The 23496-nt window shown below is 46.7% G+C and overlaps 1 protein-coding gene across 16 annotated transcripts; it reads left to right on the forward strand.

Annotated features, from left to right (window-relative positions):
• Positions 1–5021: 5021 nt before the first annotated feature.
• LOC115176795 (sorting nexin-27) lies at positions 5022–22704 on the forward strand (the record flags this gene model as incomplete). 16 transcript variants are annotated; one of them, XM_029737087.1, is given in 8 exon segments in its annotated part: positions 5022–5171; positions 5248–5376; positions 5499–5558; positions 17021–17069; positions 17247–19719; positions 20116–20453; positions 20560–20665; positions 20714–22704. In XM_029737087.1, coding segments are annotated over 5 exon segments (456 nt in total), but the record flags the coding sequence as incomplete, so codon positions are not given.
• Positions 22705–23496: the final 792 nt, after the last annotated feature.

Consider the following 23496-nt stretch of genomic DNA (forward strand, 5'->3'; position numbering starts at 1 on the left):
CTCTCTCTCTCTCTGCTAGTCACTAGATGGCCATGGTTAGTGTCTCTCTCTCTCTGCTAATCACTAGATGGCCATGGTTAGTGTCTCTCTCTCTCTCTGCTAATCACTAGATGGCCATGGTTAGTGTCTCTCTCTCTCTGCTAGTCACTAGATGGCCATGGTTAGTGTCTCTCTCTCTCTGCTAGTCACTAGATGGCCATGGTTAGTGTCTCTCTCTCTCTCTCTCTCTGCTAGTCACTAGATGGCCATGGTTGTGTCTCTCTCTCTCTCTCTCTGCTAGTCACTAGATGGCCATGGTTAGTCTCTCTCTCTCTCTGCTAGTCACTAGATGACCATGGTTAGTCTCTCTCTCTCTCTGCTAGTCACTAGATGGCCATGGTTAGTGTCTCTCTCTCTCTGCTAGTCACTAGATGGCCATGGTTAGTGTCTCTCTCTCTCTCTGCTAGTCACTAGATGGCCATGGTTAGTGTCTCTCTCTCTCTCTCTAGTCACTAGATGGCCATGGTTAGTGTCTCTCTCTCTCTGCTAGTCACTAGATGACCATGGTTAGTGTGTCTCTCTCTCTCTCTGCTAGTCACTAGATGGCCATGGTTAGTGTCTCTCTCTCTCTCTGCTAGTCACTAGATGACCATGGTTAGTGTCTCTCTCTCTCTCTGCTAGTCACTAGATGGCCATGGTTAGTGTCTCTCTCTCTCTCTGCTAGTCACTAGATGGCCATGGTTAGTGTCTCTCTCTCTCTCTCTGCTAGTCACTAGATGACCATGGTTAGTGTCTCTCTCTCTCTCTCTCTCTCTGCTAGTCCACTAGATGACCATGGTTATGTGGCTCCTGCTAGTCACTAGAATTGACCCATGTTATCTCTCTCTCTGCTAGTCACTAGATGACCATGGTTAGTGTGTCTCTCTCTCTCTCTGCTAGTCACTAGATGGCCATGGTTAGTGTCTCTCTCTCTCTCTGCTAGTCACTAGATGACCATGGTTAGTGTCTCTCTCTCTCTCTCTCTGCTAGTCACTAGATGGCCATGGTTATTTTGTCTCTCTCTCTCTGCTAGTCACTAGATGACCATGGTTATTTTGTCTCTCTCTCTCTGCTAGTCACTAGATGACCATGGTTATTGTCTCTCTCTCTGCTAGTCACTAGGTGGCCATGGTTAGTGTCTCTCTCTCTCTCTGCTAGTCACTAGATGGCCATGGTTATTGTCTCTCTCTCTGCTAGTCACTAGGTGGCCATGGTTAGTGTCTCTCTCTCTCTCTGCTAGTCACTAGATGGCCATGGTTAGTGTCTCTCTCTCTCTCTCTGCTAGTCACTAGATGGCCATGGTTATTGTCTCTCTCTCTCTCTCTCTCTGCTAGTCACTAGATGGCCATGGTTAGTGTCTCTCTCTCTCTCTCTGCTAGTCACTAGATGGCCATGGTTAGTGTCTCTCTCTCTCTGCTAGTCACTAGATGGCCATGGTTAGTGTCTCTCTCTCTCTGCTAGTCACTAGATGGCCCATGGTTTAGTGTCTCTCTCTCTCTCTCTCTGCTAGTCACTAGATGGCCATGGTTAGTGTCTGTCTCTCTCTCTCTGCTAGTCACTAGATGGCCATGGTTAGTGTCTCTCTCTCTCTCTCTGCTAGTCACTAGATGGCCATGGTTAGTGTCTCTCTCTCTGTCCTATCTCTGCTAGTCACTAGATGTCCATGGTTAGTGTCTCTCTCTCTCTCTGCTAGTCACTAGATGTCCATGGTTTAGTGTCTCTCTCTCTCTCTGCTAGTCACTAGATGGCCATGGTTAGTGTCTCTCTCTCTCTCTCTCTCTCTCTCTCTGCTAGTCACTAGATGGCCATGGTTAGTGTCTCTCTCTCTCTGCTAGTCACTAGATGGCCATAATTAGTGTCTCTCTCTCTCTCTGCTAGTCACTAGATGGCCATGGTTAGTGTCTCTCTCTCTCTCTGCTAGTCACTAGATGGCCATGGTTAGTGTCTCTCTCTCTCTGCTAGTCACTAGATGGCCATGGTTAGTGTCTCTCTCTCTCTCTGCTAGTCACTAGATGACCATGGTTAGTGTCTCTCTCTCTCTGCTAGTCACTAGATGGCCATGGTTAGTGTCTCTCTCTCTCTCTCTCTCTCTCTGCTATTCACTAGATGGCCATGGTTAGTGTCTCTCTCTCTGCTAGTCACTAGATGGCCATGGTTAGTCTCTCTCTCTCTCTCTCTCTCTCTCTCTCTGCTAGTCACTAGATGGCCATGGTTAGTGTCTGTCTCTCTCTCTCTGCTAGTCACTAGATGGCCATGGTTAGTGTCTCTCTCTCTCTCTCTCTCTCTCTCTCTCTCTCTGCTAGTCACTAGATGGCCATGGTTAGTGTCTCTCTCTCTCTCTCTCTCTCTCTCTCTGCTAGTCACTATATGGCCATGGTTAGTGTCTCTCTCTCTCTGCTAGTCACTAGATGGCCATGGTTAGTGTCTCTCTCTCTCTCTGCTAGTCACTAGACGCCATGGTTAGTGTCTCTCTCTCTCTCTCTGCTAGTCACTAGATGGCAATGGTTAGTGTCTCTCTTTCTCTGCTAGTCACTAGATGGCCATGGTTAGTGTCTCTCTCTCTGCTAGTCACTAGATGGCCATGGTTAGTGTGTCTCTCTCTCTGCTAGTCACTAGATGGCCATGGTTAGTGTCTCTCTCTCTCTGCTAGTCACTAGATGGCCATGGTTAGTGTCTCTCTCTCTCTCTGCTAGTCACTAGATGGCCATGGTTAGTGTCTCTCTCTCTCTCTCTCTCTGCTAGTCACTAGATGACCATGGTTAGTGTCTCTCTCTCTCTGCTAGTCACTAGATGACCATGGTTAGTGTCTCTCTCTCTCTGCTAGTCACTAGATGGCCATGGTTAGTGTCTGTCTCTCTCTCTCTCTGCTAGTCACTAGATGACCATGGTTAGTGTCTCTCTCTCTCTCTGCTAGTCACTAGATGGCCATGGTTAGTGTCTCTCTCTCTCTCTCTCTGCTAATCACTAGATGACCATGGTTAGTGTCTCTCTCTCTCTGCTAGTCACTAGATGACCATGGTTAGTGTCTCTCTCTCTCTCTGCTAGTCACTAGATGGCCATGGTTAGTGTCTCTCTCTCTCTCTGCTAGTCACTAGATGGCCATGGTTAGTGTCTCTCTCTCTCTCTCTCTCTGCTAGTCACTAGATGGCCATGGTTAGTGTCTGTCTCTCTCGCTCTGCTAGTCACTAGATGGCCATGGTTAGTGTCTCTCTCTCTGCTAGTCACTAGATGACCATGGTTAGTGTGTCTCTCTCTCTCTCTGCTAATCACTAGATGGCCATGGTTAGTGTCTCTCTCTCTCTCTCTGCTAGTCACTAGATGGCCATGGTTAGTGTCTCTCTCTCTCTCTGCTAGTCACTAGATGGCCATGGTTAGTGTCTCTCTCTCTCTGCTAGTCACTAGATGGCCATGGTTTAGTGTCTCTCTCTCTCTGCTAGTCACTAGATGGCCATGGTTAGTGTCTCTCTCTCTCTTTCTGCTAATCACTAGATGGCCATGGTTAGTGTCTCTCTCTCTCTCTCTTTCTGCTAATCACTAGATGACCATGGTTAGTCTCTCTCTCTCTGCTAGTCACTAGATGGCCATGGTTAGTGTCTCTCTCTCTCTCTCTGCTAGTCACTTGATGGCCATGGTTAGTGTCTCTCTCTCTCTGCTAGTCACTAGATGGCCATGGTTAGTGTCTCTCTCTCTCTGCTAGTCGCTAGATGACCATGGTTAGTGTCTCTCTCTCTCTCTCTCTGCTAGTCACTAGATGACCATGATTAGTGTCTCTCTCTCTCTTTCTGCTAATCACTAGATGGCCATGGTTTGTGTCTCTCTCTCTCTCTCTCTCTCTCTCTCTGCTAGTCACTAGATGGCCATGGTTAGTGTCTCTCTCTCTCTGCTAGTCACTAGATGGCCATGGTTAGTGTCTCTCTCTCTCTCTCTCTGCTAGTCACTAGATGGCCATGGTTAGTGTCTCTCTCTCTCTCTGCTAGTCACTAGATGACCATGGTTAGTGTCTCTCTCTCTCTCTCTGCTAGTCACTAGATGGCCATGGTTAGTGTCTCTCTCTCTCTCTCTGCTAGTCACTAGATGGCCATGGTTAGTGTGTCTCTCTCTTTCTGCTAGTCACTAGATGGCCATGGTTAGTGTCTCTCTCTCTCTGCTAGTCACTAGATGGCCATGGTTAGTGTCTCTCTCTCTCTCTCTGCTAGTCACTAGATGACCATGGTTAGTGTCTCTCTCTCTCTCTCTGCTAGTCACTAGATGGCCATGGTTAGTGTCTCTCTCTCTCTGCTAGTCACTAGATGGCCATGGTTAGTGTCTCTCTCTCTCTCTCTCTGCTAGTCACTAGATAGCCATGGTTAAGTGTCTCTCTCTCTCTCTCTCTGCTAGTCACTAGATGGCCATGGTTAGTGTGTCTCAGAATGGAAGACATGACTGGTCTTCCATTCTGGTTAAGGGTGAGGTTGTAATAGATGGAATGAACTAGTACATGACTGGTCTTCCATTCTGGTTAAGGGTGAGGTTGTAATAGATAGAATGAACTAGTACATGACTGGTCTTCCATTCTGGTTAAGGGTGAGGTTGTAATAGATGGAATGAACTAGTACATGACTGGTCTTCCATTCTGGTTAAGGGTGAGGTTGTAATAGATGGAATGAACTAGTACATGACTGGTCTTCCATTCTGGTTAAGGGTGAGGTTGTAATAGATGGGAATGAACTAGTACATGACTGGTCTTCCATTCTGGTTAAGGGTGAGGTTGTAATAGATGGGAATGAACTAGTACATGACTGGTCTTCCATTCTGGTTAAGGGTGAGGTTGTAATAGATGGGAATGAACTAGTACATGACTGGTCTTCCATTCTGGTTAAGGGTGAGGTTGTAATAGATGGGAATGAACTAGTACATGTAGCGTAAGTCTTGGTATATACATGGCATATATGACCAAATAGACATGGAACGTAGGATGGTTTGTAGAAGCAGTTGTCTGACCCCCTAAATGTTCTTTCCCCCAGTATCTCAGTATGTTACGGGGCTGTGACGGCTACAATGAGATCATCTTCCCACACTGCTCCTGTGACTCCCGACGCAAAGGCCACGTCATCACAGCCATCAGCATACACCACTTTAAACTTCATGCCTGCACAGAGGAGGGAACGCTGGAGGTACGGAAAACTGCTGTGTGTGTGTGTGTGTGTGTGTGGTGTGTGTGTGTGTTGACCCTGTCTCTCTCTATAACAGAACCAGGTGATCGTGTTTGAGTGGGTGGAGATGCAGCGATGGGACACTGATGAGGAGGGCATGGCCTTCTGCTTCGAGTACGCGAGGGGAGACAAGAAACCTCGCTGGGTCAAGATCTTCACTCCCTACGTGAGTCTCACACACACTTGCAGTACACACATCCTTTGAGAGTCCCAATGAATGTCTGAACATGATGTATCAATGTGCAGAGAGTTAACCCTTTGTTGTGCTGTGTCCTGTGCTGTGTCCAGTTCAACTACCTGCATGAGTGCGTTGAGAGAGTCTTCTGTGAACTCAAGTGGAGGAAAGAGGTGAGAAGGGGGTTGTATACTGCCATGTAGTGTCTACTGGCTAACCAGCAGTCTTATACTGCCATATACTGTCTACTAGCTAACCAGCAGTCTTATACTGCCATATACTGTCTACTGGCTAACCAGCAGTCTTATACTGCCATATACTGTCTACTAGCTAACCAGCAGTCTTATACTGCCATATACTGTCTACTGGCTAACCAGCAGTCTTATACTGCCATGTACTGTCTACTGGCTAACCAGCAGTCTTATACTGCCATATACTGTCTACTGGCTAACCAGCAGTCTTATACTGCCATGTAGTGTCTACTGGCTAACCAGCAGTCTTATACTGCCATATACTGTCTACTAGCTAACCAGCAGTCTTATACTGCCATGTAGTGTCTACTGGCTAACCAGCAGTCTTATACTGCCGTATACTGTCTACTAGCTAACCAGCAGTCTTATACTGCCATGTAGTGTCTACTGGCTAACCAGCAGTCTTATACTGCCATATACTGTCTACTAGCTAACCAGCAGTCTTATACTGCCATGTAGTGTCTACTGGCTAACCAGCAGTCTTATACTGCCATATACTGTCTACTGGCTAACCAGCAGTCTTATACTGCCATGTAGTGTCTACTGGCTAACCAGCAGTCTTATACTGCCATATACTGTCTACTAGCTAACCAGCAGTCTTATACTGCCATATACTGTCTACTGGCTAACCAGCAGTCTTATACTGCCATGTAGTGTCTACTGGCTAACCAGCAGTCTTATACTGCCATATACTGTCTACTGGCTAACCAGCAGTCTTATACTGCCATGTAGTGTCTTACTGGCTAACCAGCAGTCTTATACTGCCATATACTGTCTACTGGCTAACCAGCAGTCTTATACTGCCATGTAGTGTCTACTGGCTAACCAGCAGTCTTATACTGCCATATACTGTCTACTGGCTAACCAGCAGTCTTATACTGCCATGTAGTGTCTACTGGCTAACCAGCAGTCTTATACTGCCATTTAGTGTCTACTGGCTAACCAGCAGTCTTATGGTGCCATGTAGTGTCTACTGGCTAACCAGCAGTCTTATGGTGCCATATACTGTCTACTAGCTAACCAGCAGTCTTATACTGCCATGTACTGTCTACTGGCTAACCAGCAGTCTTATACTGCCATGTAGTGTCTACTGGCTAACCAGCAGTCTTATACTGCCATGTACTGTCTACTGGCTAACCAGCAGTCTTATACTGCCATGTACTGTCTACTGGCTAACCAGCAGTCTTATACTGCCATGTACTGTCTACTGGCTAACCAGCAGTCTTATGCTGCCATGTACTGTCTACTGGCTAACCAGCAGTCTTATGGTGCCATGTACTGGCTAACCGGCAGTCTTATACTGCCATGTAGTGTCTACTGGCTAACCGGCAGTCTTATACTGCCATGTACTGTCTACTGGCTAACCAGCAGTCTTATACTGCCATGTACTGTCTACTGGCTAACCAGCAGTCTTATACTGCCATGTACTGTCTACTGGCTAACCGGCAGTCTTATACTGCCATGTACTGTCTACTGGCTAACCAGCAGTCTTATGGTGCCATGTACTGGCTAACCGGCAGTCTTATACTGCCATGTAGTGTCTACTGGCTAACCGGCAGTCTTATACTGCCATGTAGTGTCTACTGGCTAACCAGCAGTCTTATACTGCCATGTACTGTCTACTGGCTAACCAGCAGTCTTATACTGCCATGTACTGTCTACTGGCTAACCAGCAGTCTTATACTGCCATGTACTGTCTACTGGCTAACCAGTAGTCTTATGCTGCCATGTACTGTCTACTGGCTAACCAGCAGTCTTATGCTGCCATGTACTGTCTACTGGCTAACCAGCAGTCTTATGGTGCCATGTACTGGCTAACCGGCAGTCTTATACTGCCATGTAGTGTCTACTGGCTAACCGGCAGTCTTATACTGCCATGTACTGTCTACTGGCTAACCAGCAGTCTTATACTGCCATGTACTGTCTACTGGCTAACCGGCAGTCTTATACTGCCATGTAGTGTCTACTGGCTAACCGGCAGTCTTATACTGCCATGTACTGTCTACTGGCTAACCGGCAGTCTTATACTGCCATGTACTGTCTACTGGCTAACCGGCAGTCTTATACTGCCATGTAGTGTCTACTGGCTAACCAGCAGTCTTATGGTGCCATGTACTGGCTACCCGGCAGTCTTATACTGCCATGTAGTGTCTACTGTCTAACCGGCAGTCTTATACTGCCATGTACTGTCTACTGGCTAACCGGCAGTCTTATACTGCCATGTAGTGTCTACTGGCTAACCAGCAGTCTTATACTGCCATGTACTGTCTACTGGCTAACCAGCAGTCTTATACTGCCATGTAGTGTCTACTGGCTAACCAGCAGTCTTATACTGCCATGTAGTGTCTACTGGCTAACCAGCAGTCTTATACTGCCATGTAGTGTCTACTGGCTAACCAGCAGTCGTATACTGCCATGTAGTGTCTACTGGCTAACCAGCAGTCGTATACTGCCATGTAGTGTCTACTGGCTAACCAGCAGTCTTATACTGCCATGTAGTGTCTACTGGCTAACCAGCAGTCTTATACTGCCATTTACTGTCTACTGGCTAACCAGCAGTCTTATACTGCCATGTAGTGTCTACTGGCTAACCAGCAGTCTTATGGTGCCATGTACTGGCTACTGGCTAACCAGCAGTCTTATACTGCCATGTACTGTCTACTGGCTAACCAGCAGTCTTATACTGCCATGTACTGTCTACTGGCTAACCAGCAGTCTTATGGTGCCATATACTGTCTACTGGCTAACCAGCAGTCTTATACTGCCATGTAGTGTCTACTGGCTAACCAGCAGTCTTATACTGCCACCTACTGTCTACTGGCTAACCAGCAGTCTTATACTGCCATGTAGTCTCTACTGGCTAACCAGCAGTCTTATACTGCCATTTACTGTCTACTGGCTAACCAGCAGTCTTATACTGCCATGTAGTGTCTACTGGCTAACCAGCAGTCTTATGGTGCCATGTACTGGCTACTGGCTAACCAGCAGTCTTATACTGCCATGTAGTGTCTACTGGCTAACCAGCAGTCTTATACTGCTATGTACTGTCTACTGGCTAACCAGCAGTCTTATACTGCCATGTACTGTCTACTGGCTAACCAGCAGTCTTATACTGCCATGTAGTGTCTACTGGCTAACCAGCAGTCTTATACTGCCATATACTGTCTACTGGCTAACCAGCAGTCTTATACTGCCATGTAGTGTCTACTGGCTAACCAGCAGTCTTATACTGCCATGTAGTGTCTACTGGCTAACCAGCAGTCTTATGGTGCCATGTAGTGTCTACTGGCTAACCAGCAGTCTTATGGTGCCATATACTGTCTACTAGCTAACCAGCAGTCTTATACTGCCATGTTCTGTCTACTGGCTAACCAGCAGTCTTATACTGCCATGTAGTGTCTACTGGCTAACCAGCAGTCTTATACTGCCATGTAGTGTCTACTGGCTAACCAGCAGTCTTATACTGCCATGTAGTGTCTACTGGCTAACCAGCAGTCTTATACTGCCATGTACTGTCTACTGGCTAACCAGCAGTCTTATACTGCCATGTACTGTCTACTGGCTAACCAGCAGTCTTATGCTGCCATGTACTGTCTACTGGCTAACCAGCAGTCCTATGGTGCCATGTACTGGCTAACCGGCAGTCTTATACTGCCATGTAGTGTCTACTGGCTAACCGGCAGTCTTATACTGCCATGTACTGTCTACTGGCTAACCAGCAGTCTTATACTGCCATGTACTGTCTACTGGCTAACCAGCAGTCTTATACTGCCATGTACTGTCTACTGGCTAACCAGTAGTCTTATGCTGCCATGTACTGTCTACTGGCTAACCAGCAGTCTTATGCTGCCATGTACTGTCTACTGGCTAACCAGCAGTCTTATGGTGCCATGTACTGGCTAACCGGCAGTCTTATACTGCCATGTAGTGTCTACTGGCTAACCGGCAGTCTTATACTGCCATGTACTGTCTACTGGCTAACCGGCAGTCTTATACTGCCATGTACTGTCTACTGGCTAACCGGCAGTCTTATACTGCCATGTACTGTCTACTGGCTAACCGGCAGTCTTATACTGCCATGTAGTGTCTACTGGCTAACCGGCAGTCTTATACTGCCATGTACTGTCTACTGGCTAACCGGCAGTCTTATACTGCCATGTAGTGTCTACTGGCTAACCGGCAGTCTTATACTGCCATGTAGTGTCTACTGGCTAACCGGCAGTCTTATACTGCCATGTAGTGTCTACTGGCTAACCAGCAGTCTTATGGTGCCATGTACTGGCTACCCGGCAGTCTTATACTGCCATGTAGTGTCTACTGTCTAACCGGCAGTCTTATACTGCCATGTACTGTCTACTGGCTAACCGGCAGTCTTATACTGCCATGTAGTGTCTACTGGCTAACCGGCAGTCTTATACTGCCGTGTACTGTCTACTGGCTAACCAGCAGTCTTATACTGCCATGTAGTGTCTACTGGCTAACCAGCAGTCTTATACTGCCATGTAGTGTCTACTGGCTAACCAGCAGTCTTATACTGCCATGTAGTGTCTACTGGCTAACCAGCAGTCGTATACTGCCATGTAGTGTCTACTGGCTAACCAGCAGTCTTATACTGCCATGTAGTGTCTACTGGCTAACCAGCAGTCTTATACTGCCATTTACTGTCTACTGGCTAACCAGCAGTCTTATACTGCCATGTAGTGTCTACTGGCTAACCAGCAGTCTTATGGTGCCATGTACTGGCTACTGGCTAACCAGCAGTCTTATACTGCCATGTACTGTCTACTGGCTAACCAGCAGTCTTATACTGCCATGTACTGTCTACTGGCTAACCAGCAGTCTTATACTGCCATGTACTGGCTACTGGCTAACCAGCAGTCTTATGGTGCCATGTACTGGCTACTGGCTAACCAGCAGTCTTATACTGCCATGTAGTGTCTACTGGCTAACCAGCAGTCTTATACTGCCATGTACTGTCTACTGGCTAACCAGCAGTCTTATACTGCCATGTACTGTCTACTGGCTAACCAGCAGTCTTATACTGCCATGTACTGTCTACTGGCTAACCAGCAGTCTTATGCTGCCATGTACTGTCTACTGGCTAACCAGCAGTCTTATGGTGCCATGTACTGGCTAACCGGCAGTCTTATACTGCCATGTAGTGTCTACTGGCTAACCGGCAGTCTTATACTGCCATTTACTGTCTACTGGCTAACCAGCTGTCTTATACTGCCATGTACTGTCTACTGGCTAACCAGCAGTCTTATACTGCCATGTACTGTCTACTGGCTAACCGGCAGTCTTATACTGCCATGTACTGTCTACTGGCTAACCAGCAGTCTTATACTGCCATGTACTGTCTACTGGCTAACCAGCAGTCTTATGGTGCCATGTACTGGCTAACCGGCAGTCTTATACTGCCATGTAGTGTCTACTGGCTAACCGGCAGTCTTGTACTGTCTACTGGCTAACCAGCAGTCTTATACTGCCATGTACTGTCTACTGGCTAACCAGCAGTCTTATACTGCCATGTACTGTCTACTGGCTAACCGGCAGTCTTATACTGCCATGTACTGTCTACTGGCTAACCGGCAGTCTTATACTGCCATGTACTGTCTACTGGCTAACCAGCAGTCTTATACTGCCATGTACTGTCTACTGGCTAACCAGCAGTCTTATGCTGCCATGTACTGTCTACTGGCTAACCAGCAGTCTTATGGTGCCATGTACTGGCGAACCGGCAGTCTTATACTGCCATGTACTGTCTACTGGCTAACCAGCAGTCTTATACTGCCATGTAGTGTCTACTGGCTAACCAGCAGTCTTATACTGCCATGTACTGTCTACTGGCTAACCAGCAGTCTTATACTGCCATGTACTGTCTACTGGCTAACCAGCAGTCTTATGCTGCCATGTACTGTCTACTGGCTAACCAGCAGTCTTATGCTGCCATGTACTGTCTACTGGCTAACCAGCAGTCTTATGGTGCCATGTACTGGCTAACCGGCAGTCTTATACTGCCATGTAGTGTCTACTGGCTAACCGGCAGTCTTATACTGCCATGTACTGTCTACTGGCTAACCGGCAGTCTTATACTGCCATGTACTGTCTACTGGCTAACCAGCAGTCTTATACTGCCATGTACTGTCTACTGGCTAACCGGCAGTCATATACTGCCATGTGGTGTCTACTGGCTAACCGGCAGTCTTATACTGCCATGTGGTGTCTACTGGCTAACCGGCAGTCTTATACTGCCATGTAGTGTCTACTGGCTCACCGGCAGTCTTATACTGCCATGTAGTGTCTACTGGCTAACCGGCAGTCTTATACTGCCATGTAGTGTCTACTGGCTAACCGGCAGTCTTATACTGCCATGTACTGTCTACTGGCTAACCAGCAGTCTTATACTGCCATATACTGTCTACTGGCTAACCGGCAGTCTTATACTGCCATGTACTGTCTACTGGCTAACCGGCAGTCTTATACTGCCATGTAGTGTCTACTGGCTAACCGGCAGTCTTATACTGCCATGTACTGTCTACTGGCTAACCGGCAGTCTTATACTGCCATGTAGTGTCTACTGGCTAACCAGCAGTCTTATACTGCCATGTAGTGTCTACTGGCTAACAAGCAGTCTTATACTGCCATGTAGTGTCTACTGGCTAACCAGCAGTCTTATACTGCCATGTAGTGTCTACTGGCTAACCAGCAGTTGTATACTGCCATGTAGTGTCTACTGGCTAACCAGCAGTCGTATACTGCCATGTAGTGTCTACTGGCTAACCAGCAGTCTTATACTGCCACCTACTGTCTACTGGCTAACCAGCAGTCTTATACTGCCATGTAGTCTCTACTGGCTAGCCAGCAGTCTTATACTGCCATTTACTGTCTACTGGCTAACCAGCAGTCTTATACTGCCATGTAGTGTCTACTGGCTAACCAGCAGTCTTATGGTGCCATGTACTGGCTAACCAGCAGTTATATACTGCCATGTAGTGTCTACTGGCTAACCAGCAGTCTTATGCTGCCATGTAGTGTCTACTGGCTAACCAGCAGTCTTATACTGCCATGTAGTGTCTTCTGGCTAACCAGCAGTCTTATACTGCCATGTAGTGTCTACTGGCTAACAGGCAGTCTTATACTGCCATGTACTGTCTACTGGCTAACCGGCAGTCTTTTACTGCCATGTAGTGTCTACTGGCTAACCGGCAGTCTTATACTGCCATGTAGTGTCTACTGGCTAACCGGCAGTCTTATACTGCCATATACTGTCTACTGGCTAACCAGCAGTCGTATACTGCCATGTAGTGTCTACTGGCTAACCAGCAGTCTTATGGTGCAATGTACTGGCTAACCAGCAGTTCTATACTGCCATGTAGTGTCTACTGGCTAACCAGCAGTCTTATGCTGCCATGTAGATTCTTCTGGCGAACCAGCAGTCTTATGGTGCCATGTACTGGCTAACCAGCAGTCTTATGGTGCCATGTACTGGCTAACCAGCAGTCTTATGGTGCCATGTACTGGCTAACCAGCAGTCTTATGGTGCCATGTACTGGCTAACCAGCAGTCTTATACTGCCATGTAGTGTCTACTGGCTAACCGGCAGTCTTATACTGCCACGTAGTGTCTACTGGCCAACCGGCAGTCTTATACTGCCACGTAGTGTCTACTGGCTAACCGGCAGTCTTATACTGCCACGTAGTGTCTACTGGCTAACCGGCAGTCTTATACTGCCATGTACTGTCTACTGGCTAACCAGCAGTCTTATACTGCCATGTACTGTCTACTGGCTAACCAGCAGTCTTATACTGCCATGTACTGTCTACTGGCTAACCAGTAGTCTTATGCTGCCATGTACTGTCTACTGGCTAACCAGCAGTCTTATGCTGCCATGTACTGTCTACTGGCTAACCAGCAGTCTTATGGTGCCATGTACTGGCTAACCGGCAGTCTTATACTGCCATGTAGTGTCTACTGGCTAACCGGCAGTCTTATACTGCCATGTACTGTCTACTGGCTAACCGGCAGTCTTATACTGCCATGTACTGTCTACTGGCTAACCGGCAGTCTTATACTGCCATGTAGTGTCTACTGGCTAACCGGCAGTCTTATACTGCCATGTACTGTCTACTGGCTAACCGGCAGTCTTATACTGCCATGTACTGTCTACTGGCTAACCGGCAGTCTTATACTGCCATGTAGTGTCTACTGGCTAACCGGCAGTCTTATGGTGCCATGTACTGGCTACCCGGCAGTCTTATACTGCCATGTACTGTCTACTGGCTAACCAGCAGTCTTATACTGCCATGTAGTGTCTACTGGCTAACCAGCAGTCTTATACTGCCATGTACTGTCTACTGGCTAACCAGCAGTCTTATACTGCCATGTACTGTCTACTGGCTAACCAGCAGTCTTATGCTGCCATGTACTGTCTACTGGCTAACCAGCAGTCTTATGCTGCCATGTACTGTCTACTGGCTAACCAGCAGTCTTATGGTGCCATGTACTGGGTAACCGGCAGTCTTATACTGCCATGTAGTGTCTACTGGCTAACCGGCAGTCTTATACTGCCATGTACTGTCTACTGGCTAACCGGCAGTCTTATACTGCCATGTACTGTCTACTGGCTAACCAGCAGTCTTATACTGCCATGTACTGTCTACTGGCTAACCAGCAGTCTTATACTGCCATGTACTGTCTACTGGCTAACCGGCAGTCATATACTGCCATGTGGTGTCTACTGGCTAACCGGCAGTCTTATACTGCCATGTGGTGTCTACTGGCTAACCGGCAGTCTTATACTGCCATGTAGTGTCTACTGGCTCACCGGCAGTCTTATACTGCCATGTAGTGTCTACTGGCTAACCGGCAGTCTTATACTGCCATGTAGTGTCTACTGGCTAACCGGCAGTCTTATACTGCCATGTACTGTCTACTGGCTAACCAGCAGTCTTATACTGCCATATACTGTCTACTGGCTAACCAGCAGTCTTATACTGCCATGTACTGTCTACTGGCTAACCGGCAGTCTTATACTGCCATGTAGTGTCTACTGGCTAACCGGCAGTCTTATACTGCCATGTACTGTCTACTGGCTAACCGGCAGTCTTATACTGCCATGTAGTGTCTACTGGCTAACCAGCAGTCTTATACTGCCATGTAGTGTCTACTGGCTAACCAGCAGTCTTATACTGCCATGTAGTGTCTACTGGCTAACCAGCAGTCTTATACTGCCATGTAGTGTCTACTGGCTAACCAGCAGTCGTATACTGCCATGTAGTGTCTACTGGCTAACCAGCAGTCTTATACTGCCATGTAGTGTCTACTGGCTAACCAGCAGTCTTATACTGCCACCTACTGTCTACTGGCTAACCAGCAGTCTTATACTGCCATGTAGTCTCTACTGGCTAACCAGCAGTCTTATACTGCCATTTACTGTCTACTGGCTAACCAGCAGTCTTATACTGCCATGTAGTGTCTACTGGCTAACCAGCAGTCTTATGGTGCCATGTACTGGCTAACCAGCAGTTATATACTGCCATGTAGTGTCTACTGGCTAACCAGCAGTCTTATGCTGCCATGTAGTGTCTACTGGCTAACCAGCAGTCTTATACTGCCATGTAGTGTCTACTGGCTAACCAGCAGTCTTATACTGCCATGTAGTGTCTACTGGCTAACCAGCAGTCTTATACTGCCATGTAGTGTCTACTGGCTAACCGGCAGTCTTATACTGCCATGTAGTGTCTACTGGCTAACCGGCAGTCTTATACTGCCATATACTGTCTACTGGCTAACCAGCAGTCGTATACTGCCATGTAGTGTCTACTGGCTAACCAGCAGTCTTATGGTGCCATGTACTGGCTAACCAGCAGTTCTATACTGCCATGTAGTGTCTACTGGCTAACCAGCAGTCTTATGCTGCCATGTAGATTCTTCTGGCGAACCAGCAGTCTTATGGTACCATGTACTGGCTAACCAGCAGTCTTATGGTGCCATGTACTGGCTAACCAGCAGTCTTATGGTGCCATGTACTGGCTAACCAGCAGTCTTATGGTGCCATGTACTGGCTAACCAGCAGTCTTATACTGCCATGTAGTGTCTACTGGCTAACCGGCAGTCTTATACTGCCAACCGGCAGTCTTATACTGCCATGTAGTGTCTACTGGCTAACCGGCAGTCTTATACTGCCATGTAGTGTCTACTGGCTAACCGGCAGTCTTATACTGCCATGTAGTGTCTACTGGCTAACCGGCAGTCTTATACTGCCATGTAGTGTCTACTGGCTAACCGGCAGTCTTATACTGCCATGTACTGTCTACTGGCTAACCGGCAGTCTTATACTGCCATGTACTGTCTACTGGCTAACCGGCAGTCTTGTACTGCCATGTACTGTCTACTGGCTAACCGGCAGTCTTGTACTGCCATGTACTGTCTACTGGCTAACCGGCAGTCTTGTACTGCCATGTACTGTCTACTGGCTAACCGGCAGTCTTATACTGCCTTCTACTGTCTACTGGCTAACCAGCAGTCTTATACTGCCTTCTACTGTCTACTGGCTAACCAGCAGTCTTATACTGCCATGTACTGTCTACTGGCTAACCAGCAGTCTTATACTGCCATGTACTGTCTACTGGCTAACCAGCAGTCTTATACTGCCATGTACTGTCTACTGGCTAACCAGCAGTCTTATGGTGCCATGTACTGGCTAACCGGCAGTCTTATACTGCCATGTAGTCTCTACTGGCTAACCAGCAGTCTTATACTGCCATTTACTGTCTACTGGCTAACCAGCAGTCGTATACTGCCATGTAGTGTCTACTGGCTAACCAGCAGTCTTATGGTGCCATGTACTGGCTAACCAGCAGTTATATATACTGCCATGTAGTGTCTACTGGCTAACCAGCAGTCTGTTGCTGCCATGTAGTGTCTACTGGCTAACCAGCAGTCTTATACTGCCATGTAGTCTCTACTGGCTAACCAGCAGTCTTATACTGCCATTTACTGTCTACTGGCTAACCAGCAGTCGTATACTGCCATGTAGTGTCTACTGGCTAACCAGCAGTCTTATGGTGCCATGTACTGGCTAACCAGCAGATATATATACTGCCATGTAGTGTCTACTGGCTAACCAGCAGTCTTATGGTGCCATGTAGTGTCTAATGGCTAACCAGGAGTCTTATGGTGCCATGTACTGTCTACTGGCTAACCGTCAGTCGTATGCTGCCATGTACTGTCTACTGGCTAACCGGCAGTCTTATACTGCCATGTACTGTCTTCTGGCTAACCAGCAGTCTTATGGTGCACATTTCACTGGCTAATATTCTGGGAATGTTGTCCAATGATATTGTTTGATGAACATGTTGTGGAATATTGTGTGTCTCCAGGTGGAAGAGGAGGATGTGGATAAGGACAATAAGAACTGCAGTAAAGATGGTATGTGTAGCAAGGTAAGGCGTTGCCTGTCACTGGTACAGCAGCAGCAGCCTGGGCCTGTGTGAGAGTGTGTGTTGTTAGTCTGTGTGTGTGTGTGTGTGTGTGTGTGCGATTGTGCGTGTGCGTTTTTGCCAGCCTGCGCATGTTGTCATTTCCTGAGCCCTGTGTCTGTTTCAGAATATCTTCCAGCTGTTGAGACACAGAAGGGATGGAGGCACCTAGGAGGAGAGATCATCACCTCCTAAACATGCTCTCCTCCATCCATCGCTCTGGTCTGGCTCGGCCTGAACTACCACCACTACCTGTCCTCACACAACTACTACTACACCAACTACAAACCAACAAACTACAACTTCTACATACCAATAACAGCAACTACAGATCAACAACCACTAAACACCATCAAACTACAAATGAACAACTTCTGGACTGACTGAAGGAGAAACAACGACGCACACTACAACTTAAGCTGTTATTCACCATGAACCCTTGAATACAATCCAGCCACACGATATAAACACACTAGACAAGCCAACAGGAAGCTACAGTGGAAACATATAGCAGTTTTGTACAGGTGAATAAGTAACTCTAAAGACTTAGATACATGCCTTCATACATCACATCACCTCTTTGGTCAAAACTCGATGGAGACCTGTGACTATTGGCTAAGGAGGCTGACGTCTTGTGGTGGGATTGGATGAAGGAGATGGTTCTCTGGGACGATATTGGACAAGGGATTTGACACGTGCAAGGCCATTGGGTGTTTTGTGGCCACTTTGGAATGCTCTGGACTGGAACAGAGTGCAGTGGAAGAAGAGAACAAAAGAGGGATACAGATGCTGGAACAGAACCTGTTCTGAAAGAGGAAACGGCTGGTGGTGATGGAACAGAACCTGTTCTAAAAGAGGAAACGGCTGGTGGTGATTGAACAGAACCTGTTCTAAAAGAGGAAACGGCTGGTGGTGATGGAACAACCTGTTCTAAAAGAGGAAACGGCTGGTGGTGATTGAACAGAACCTGTTCTAAAAGAGGAAACGGCTGGTGGTGATGGAACAACCTGTTCTGAAAGAGGAAACGGCTGGTGGTGATGGAACAACCTGTTCTGAAAGAGGAAACGGCTGGTGGTGATGGAACAACCTGTTCTAAAAGAGGAAACGGCTGGTGGCGATGGAACAACTTGTTCTAAAAGAGGAAACGGCTGGTGGTGATGGAACAACCTGTTCTAAAAGAGGAATCGGCTGGTGGTGATGGACTGAGACGCATCTGAAAAGTTCAAAAACAAGAAGTGTGTGTGTGTGTGTGTGTGTGTGTTGACTGATTATGGACTGAGCTGTGAGAGTCTAGGTTGGAACCCTGGAGGTAGAAACACAACCCAACTCTGAACTGAACTCCCAGAATGAGTCTAGACAGACGGAAGGAAACGGCCCCATGATATAAGAGACTGGACTCATATGAACCACACAGACATATTGACATAGTGGCTACACACAGGAGATCATATCTATCTCCATTTCAAAGAGATCTACTGAAGAGACTATTAGAGAGAGAGACCATACATTTCCTTTATTTGTGTGAGTATTGGGCCGAGCAGAACCAAGGATAGTATGTGTGTTTCAGCTGCTGGTTCTGTTTTGGTTTAGATGCTGAAATTGCCCTGAAGCCATTTTTGAATACAAAAACCTTCTCATAAAAAAACACACAGAATGCTCATCATGTATGAATTGGAACCCTGGAAGTATTCTGCCATTTTGACAGATACCTGAACAATGAACATGTTTACTTCACCTGTGTGTTTTGTGTATCTCCTAAAGATAGATATAGATATATAATTTCTAATGTGGATATTTCAGACATTGGACAGAATAGCACAAAAAGAACCCTGTAAGATGTTGACCACGTTAAGCTCAATATGTATTCATTCTATGCTAGCCTAAGCTTTCTGTTCTGCTGATGCCTAACCGTGGGGTCTCATGAAGACTGTATTTATACTGGGTTGTCAATAACACTGAACTCAGAAGTGCATCTCGTTTTACATGTTTTGTGTCTTTCTGTTCTTGAGAAAAAGTGTGACGCTTTGGAAAACACACCGTGATTGTCAGTCTGTAGGATATGTCTATGGTGTTGGTTTAGCTGTATCTTTAGTTCAATTGATATATTGGTCCTTGTGTATCTGAAGCTGCAGTGCTCAGAACGACCTGCAGGGGTCTCCCTCCCACTGAGAAACACTAGATCAGTTCCTATAGAACAGGGCTGGCCTGTATTCTAACAGAGGGCCGGTGTGGGTGTAGGCTTTTGCTCCAGCCAAGCAGAAACACACCTGATTCAATATCCTCTGGTGGATGTTATCATTGGATGTTGATGCAACACCACACACATCTTTAAATGCAGTGTTAAACTACAGCAGGGTTTCCCTGTGGTGGGGTAGGAGCTACACGGGGGTATACGCCCTGAACCCCACAGAGGTTTAAACAGTGGTGTAGTAGGAGGTATACGCCCTGAACCCCACAGAGGTTTAAACAGTGGTGTAGTAGGAGCTACACGGAGGTATACGTCCTGAACCCCACAGAGGTTTAAACAGTGGTATAGTAGGAGCTACACGGAGGTATACGTCCTGAACCCCACAGAGGTTTAAACAGTGGTATAGTAGGAGGTATACGCCCTGAACCCCACAGAGGTTTAAACAGTGGTGTAGTAGGAGCTACACGGAGGTATACGCCCTGCGCCCCACAGAGGTTTAAACAGTGGTGTAGTAGGAGCTACACGGAGGTATACGCCCTGCGCCCCACAGAGGTTTAAATAGTGGTGTAGTAGGAGCTACACGGAGGTATACGCCCTGAACCCCACAGAGGTTTAAACAGTGGTGTAGTAGGAGCTACACGGAGGTATACGCCCTGAACCCCACAGAGGTTTAAACAGTGGTGTAGTAGGAGCTACACGGAGGTATACGCCCTGAACCCCACAGAGGTTTAAACAGTGGTGTAGTAGGAGCTACACGGAGGAATACGCCCTGAACCCCACAGAGGTTTAAACAGTGGTGTAGTAGGAGCTACACGGAGGTATACGTCCTGAACCCCACAGAGGTTTAAACAGTGGTGTAGTAGGAGCTACACGGAGGAATACGCCCTGAACCCCACAGAGGTTTAAACAGTGGTGTAGTAGGAGGTATACGCCCTGAACCCCACAGAGGTTTAAACAGTGGTGTAGTAGGAGCTACACGGAGGTATACGCCCTGAACCCCACAGAGGTTTAAACAGTGGTGTAGTAGGAGGTATACGCCCTGAACCCCACAGAGGTTTAAACAGTGGTGTAGTAGGAGCTACACGGAGGTATACGCCCTGAACCCCACAGAGGTTTAAACAGTGGTGTAGTAGGAGCTACACGGATGTATACGTCCTGAACCCCACAGAGGTTTAAACAGTGGTGTAGTAGGAGGTATACGCCCTGCGCCCCACAGAGGTTTAAATAGTGGTGTAGTAGGAGCTACACGGAGGTATACGCCCTGAACCCCACAGAGGTTTAAACAGTGGTGTAGTAGGAGCTACACGGAGGTATACGTCCTGAACCCCACAGAGGTTTAAACAGTGGTGTAGTAGGAGGTATACGCCCTGCGCCCCACAGAGGTTTAAATAGTGGTGTAGTAGGAGCTACACGGAGGTATACGCCCTGAACCCCACAGAGGTTTAAACAGTGGTGTAGTAGGAGCTACACGGAGGTATACGCCCTGAACCCCACAGAGGTTTAAACAGTGGTGTAGTAGGAGCTACACGGAGGTATACGCCCTGAACCCCACAGAGGTTTAAACAGTGGTGTAGTAGGAGCTACACGGAGGTATACGTCCTGAACCCCACAGAGGTTTAAACAGTGGTGTAGTAGGAGCTACACGGAGGTATACGCCCTGAACCCCACAGAGGTTTAAACAGTGGTGTAGTAGGAGCTACACGGAGGTATACGCCCTGAACCCCACAGAGGTTTAAACAGTGGTGTAGTAGGAGCTACACGGATGTATACGCCCTGAACCCCACAGAGGTTTAAACAGTGGTGTAGTAGGAGCTACACGGGGGTATACGCCCTGAACCCCACAGAGGTTTAAATAAACGTTCAATATAATAAATATGCACGAAACCCACTTTTTGTTCAATGGACATTGGTTATAGTCACTTCTTAATCCCCACTGATGCGTAACAAAGTAGTGTAGTGGTATAAACTGTATCAATTATGTGGTACAATAGAGAAAGTAGCCTACAAAATCGCAAAGCACGTAAAATATATTCACACGTTTGCTGCACACAGCCACATTTCAGCAGAATTTCATGGCAGTAAGAGCCGCAGCTGGTTGTCCCATGGAGCAGCTCACAGCTGGTATGGTAGGTAGGACTTGCCTAGTTAAATAAAGGTTAAATGAATCAAATCAAATAACAATGGGTAAGCAAACCAGGTATTGAAACCGTTTGGTCCAAAGTCTTGGTTGAATCTTTGCAGTGTTCAATTCAGTCATCATGTGCTGTTTTGAATGAACATTTCCAAATGCTTTCCCAAGGAAAACGTCCTAATTAAAGCTGCAATATGTAACTTTGGGCGACCCAACAAGTTCACATTGACATATCTTTAACTCACATTTCTTTCTCATTGAAAGCAAGTCTAATAAGTGGTAGATATGTTCTATGTGCACTATTTTTATGCTTCCCATTCTTAAGTTTAGTTCTTATTTTGTTTTGTACACCAGTTTCAGATGGCTGAAAATACAATATTTTTGGTTATGGAAAATATATTGCAGAGGTTTAGATGGTACAAAGAGACTCTATACAATTACTTAGTCACATAAACTGAAATTAGGCGAACTTAGAATTTTAGCAACCAGGAAGTGTCGGAGATATTTCTGTATAGTGCATCTTTAAATGTTGACTGCAAGTTAGGCCTACGTGATATAATTATGATTTGTATCAATCTGGAGGGCATTTATTTTGAAAACTCTGCCATCACATGTACTCTACTGTAGGCCTACATTGTAGAGTACAGACACTGCCAGCCACATGCTATTTTGCTAGGTGCTTAATTATTTTAAACGGCAACTAGACCCTCCCAAAAATATTATTTTAGATTTTTCCCAGACCTCAGAAATGGTCTCCTTATGTGGTATAAGCATTGATGTGGGCTTAACATGCATTTGTTGTTTTTCTATGAAAGATTTTCTGGCAAAATGATGGTATACTCACTTCTCCAGGCACCACTACACCAATGGGTTTTCCTGTATCTGTGAGTGATTTGATTTGGGACCTGAATCTCCAACAGGCTTACTTCTGACAGGCTTGGTCTGTTTACTCGATGGATCATCATGCATCACTCCCATAGGCTGCTTCACTTGTCAATCATGTCTTTATCTCGCCCTCTAATCTGCGATATCTCTCTCTCAAACACTGTCTCTCGTCGTCAACTCTTTCTTTCAGTAAGATATTAAGCTCTACTTCTGTTATCCTACAGTATCTTCACCTGTCTGACAAATCAAGCAGATGAGAAAATAAACCAGTCTGAAGAGAACCACACAGGGTTGAATTGATGAAAGCTGAAGTCATTTAACTTATTGACTTATTGTAATGAATTGTAACATTATTTTAAATGAAATGATTTATTAATGTAAAACATTGATGTCTTCTCTCCTTTGGTGTCTCCAACTCTAATCTCAATTACCTAGTTTCTAGTGCACTTGTGCACAACAATGAAAAGTGTGTGTGGGGGGGAGGCACTTGACACCAGTCTGTGATTGTTTGTCCATCGATTATTTCATTGATAAACACCCTGGTAGATATCGGGTGATGGAGAGATAATAATGTATTGTTCCACTGAAGCCAAATGCTATCTAAGAGAAGTATGTTTTCTGCTGCACACAGAATGGACCATTTACAGTATTACACCGTTTTCTACACATCTTAAATCAGAATGGACATATTACCACCCCCAGCTGCTCTCTCTTCCTCTCTCTCTTCCTCTCTCTCTCTTCCTCTCTCTCTTCCTCTCTCTCTTCCTCTCGCTCTCTCTTCCTCTCTCCCTCTCTCTCTCTTCCTCTCTCTTCCTTGCTCTCTCTTTCTCTCTCTCTCTCTCTCTCTCTCTCTCTCTCTCTCTCTCTCTCTCTCCTCTCTCTCTCTCTCCTCTCTCTCTCTCTCTCTCTCTCCCCCTCTCTCACTCTCTTCCTCTCTCTCTTCCTCTCCCTTCCTCTCTCTCGCTCTCCCTCTCTCTCTTCCTCTCTCTCGCTCTCCCTCTCTCTCTTCCTCTCTCTCGCTCCCTCTCTCTCTTCCTCTCTCTCGCTCTCTCTTCCTCTTCCTCTCTCGCTCTCTCTTCCCCTCTCTCTCGCTCTCTTCCTCGCTCTCTCTCTCTCCCTCTTCCTCTCCCTCTTCCTCTCCCTCTTCGTCTCCCTCTTCCTCTCTCTCTCTTC

Source organism: Salmo trutta, chromosome 37, assembly GCF_901001165.1.
Source record: "Salmo trutta chromosome 37, fSalTru1.1, whole genome shotgun sequence".
NCBI classification, from domain to species: Eukaryota; Metazoa; Chordata; class Actinopteri; order Salmoniformes; family Salmonidae; genus Salmo; species Salmo trutta.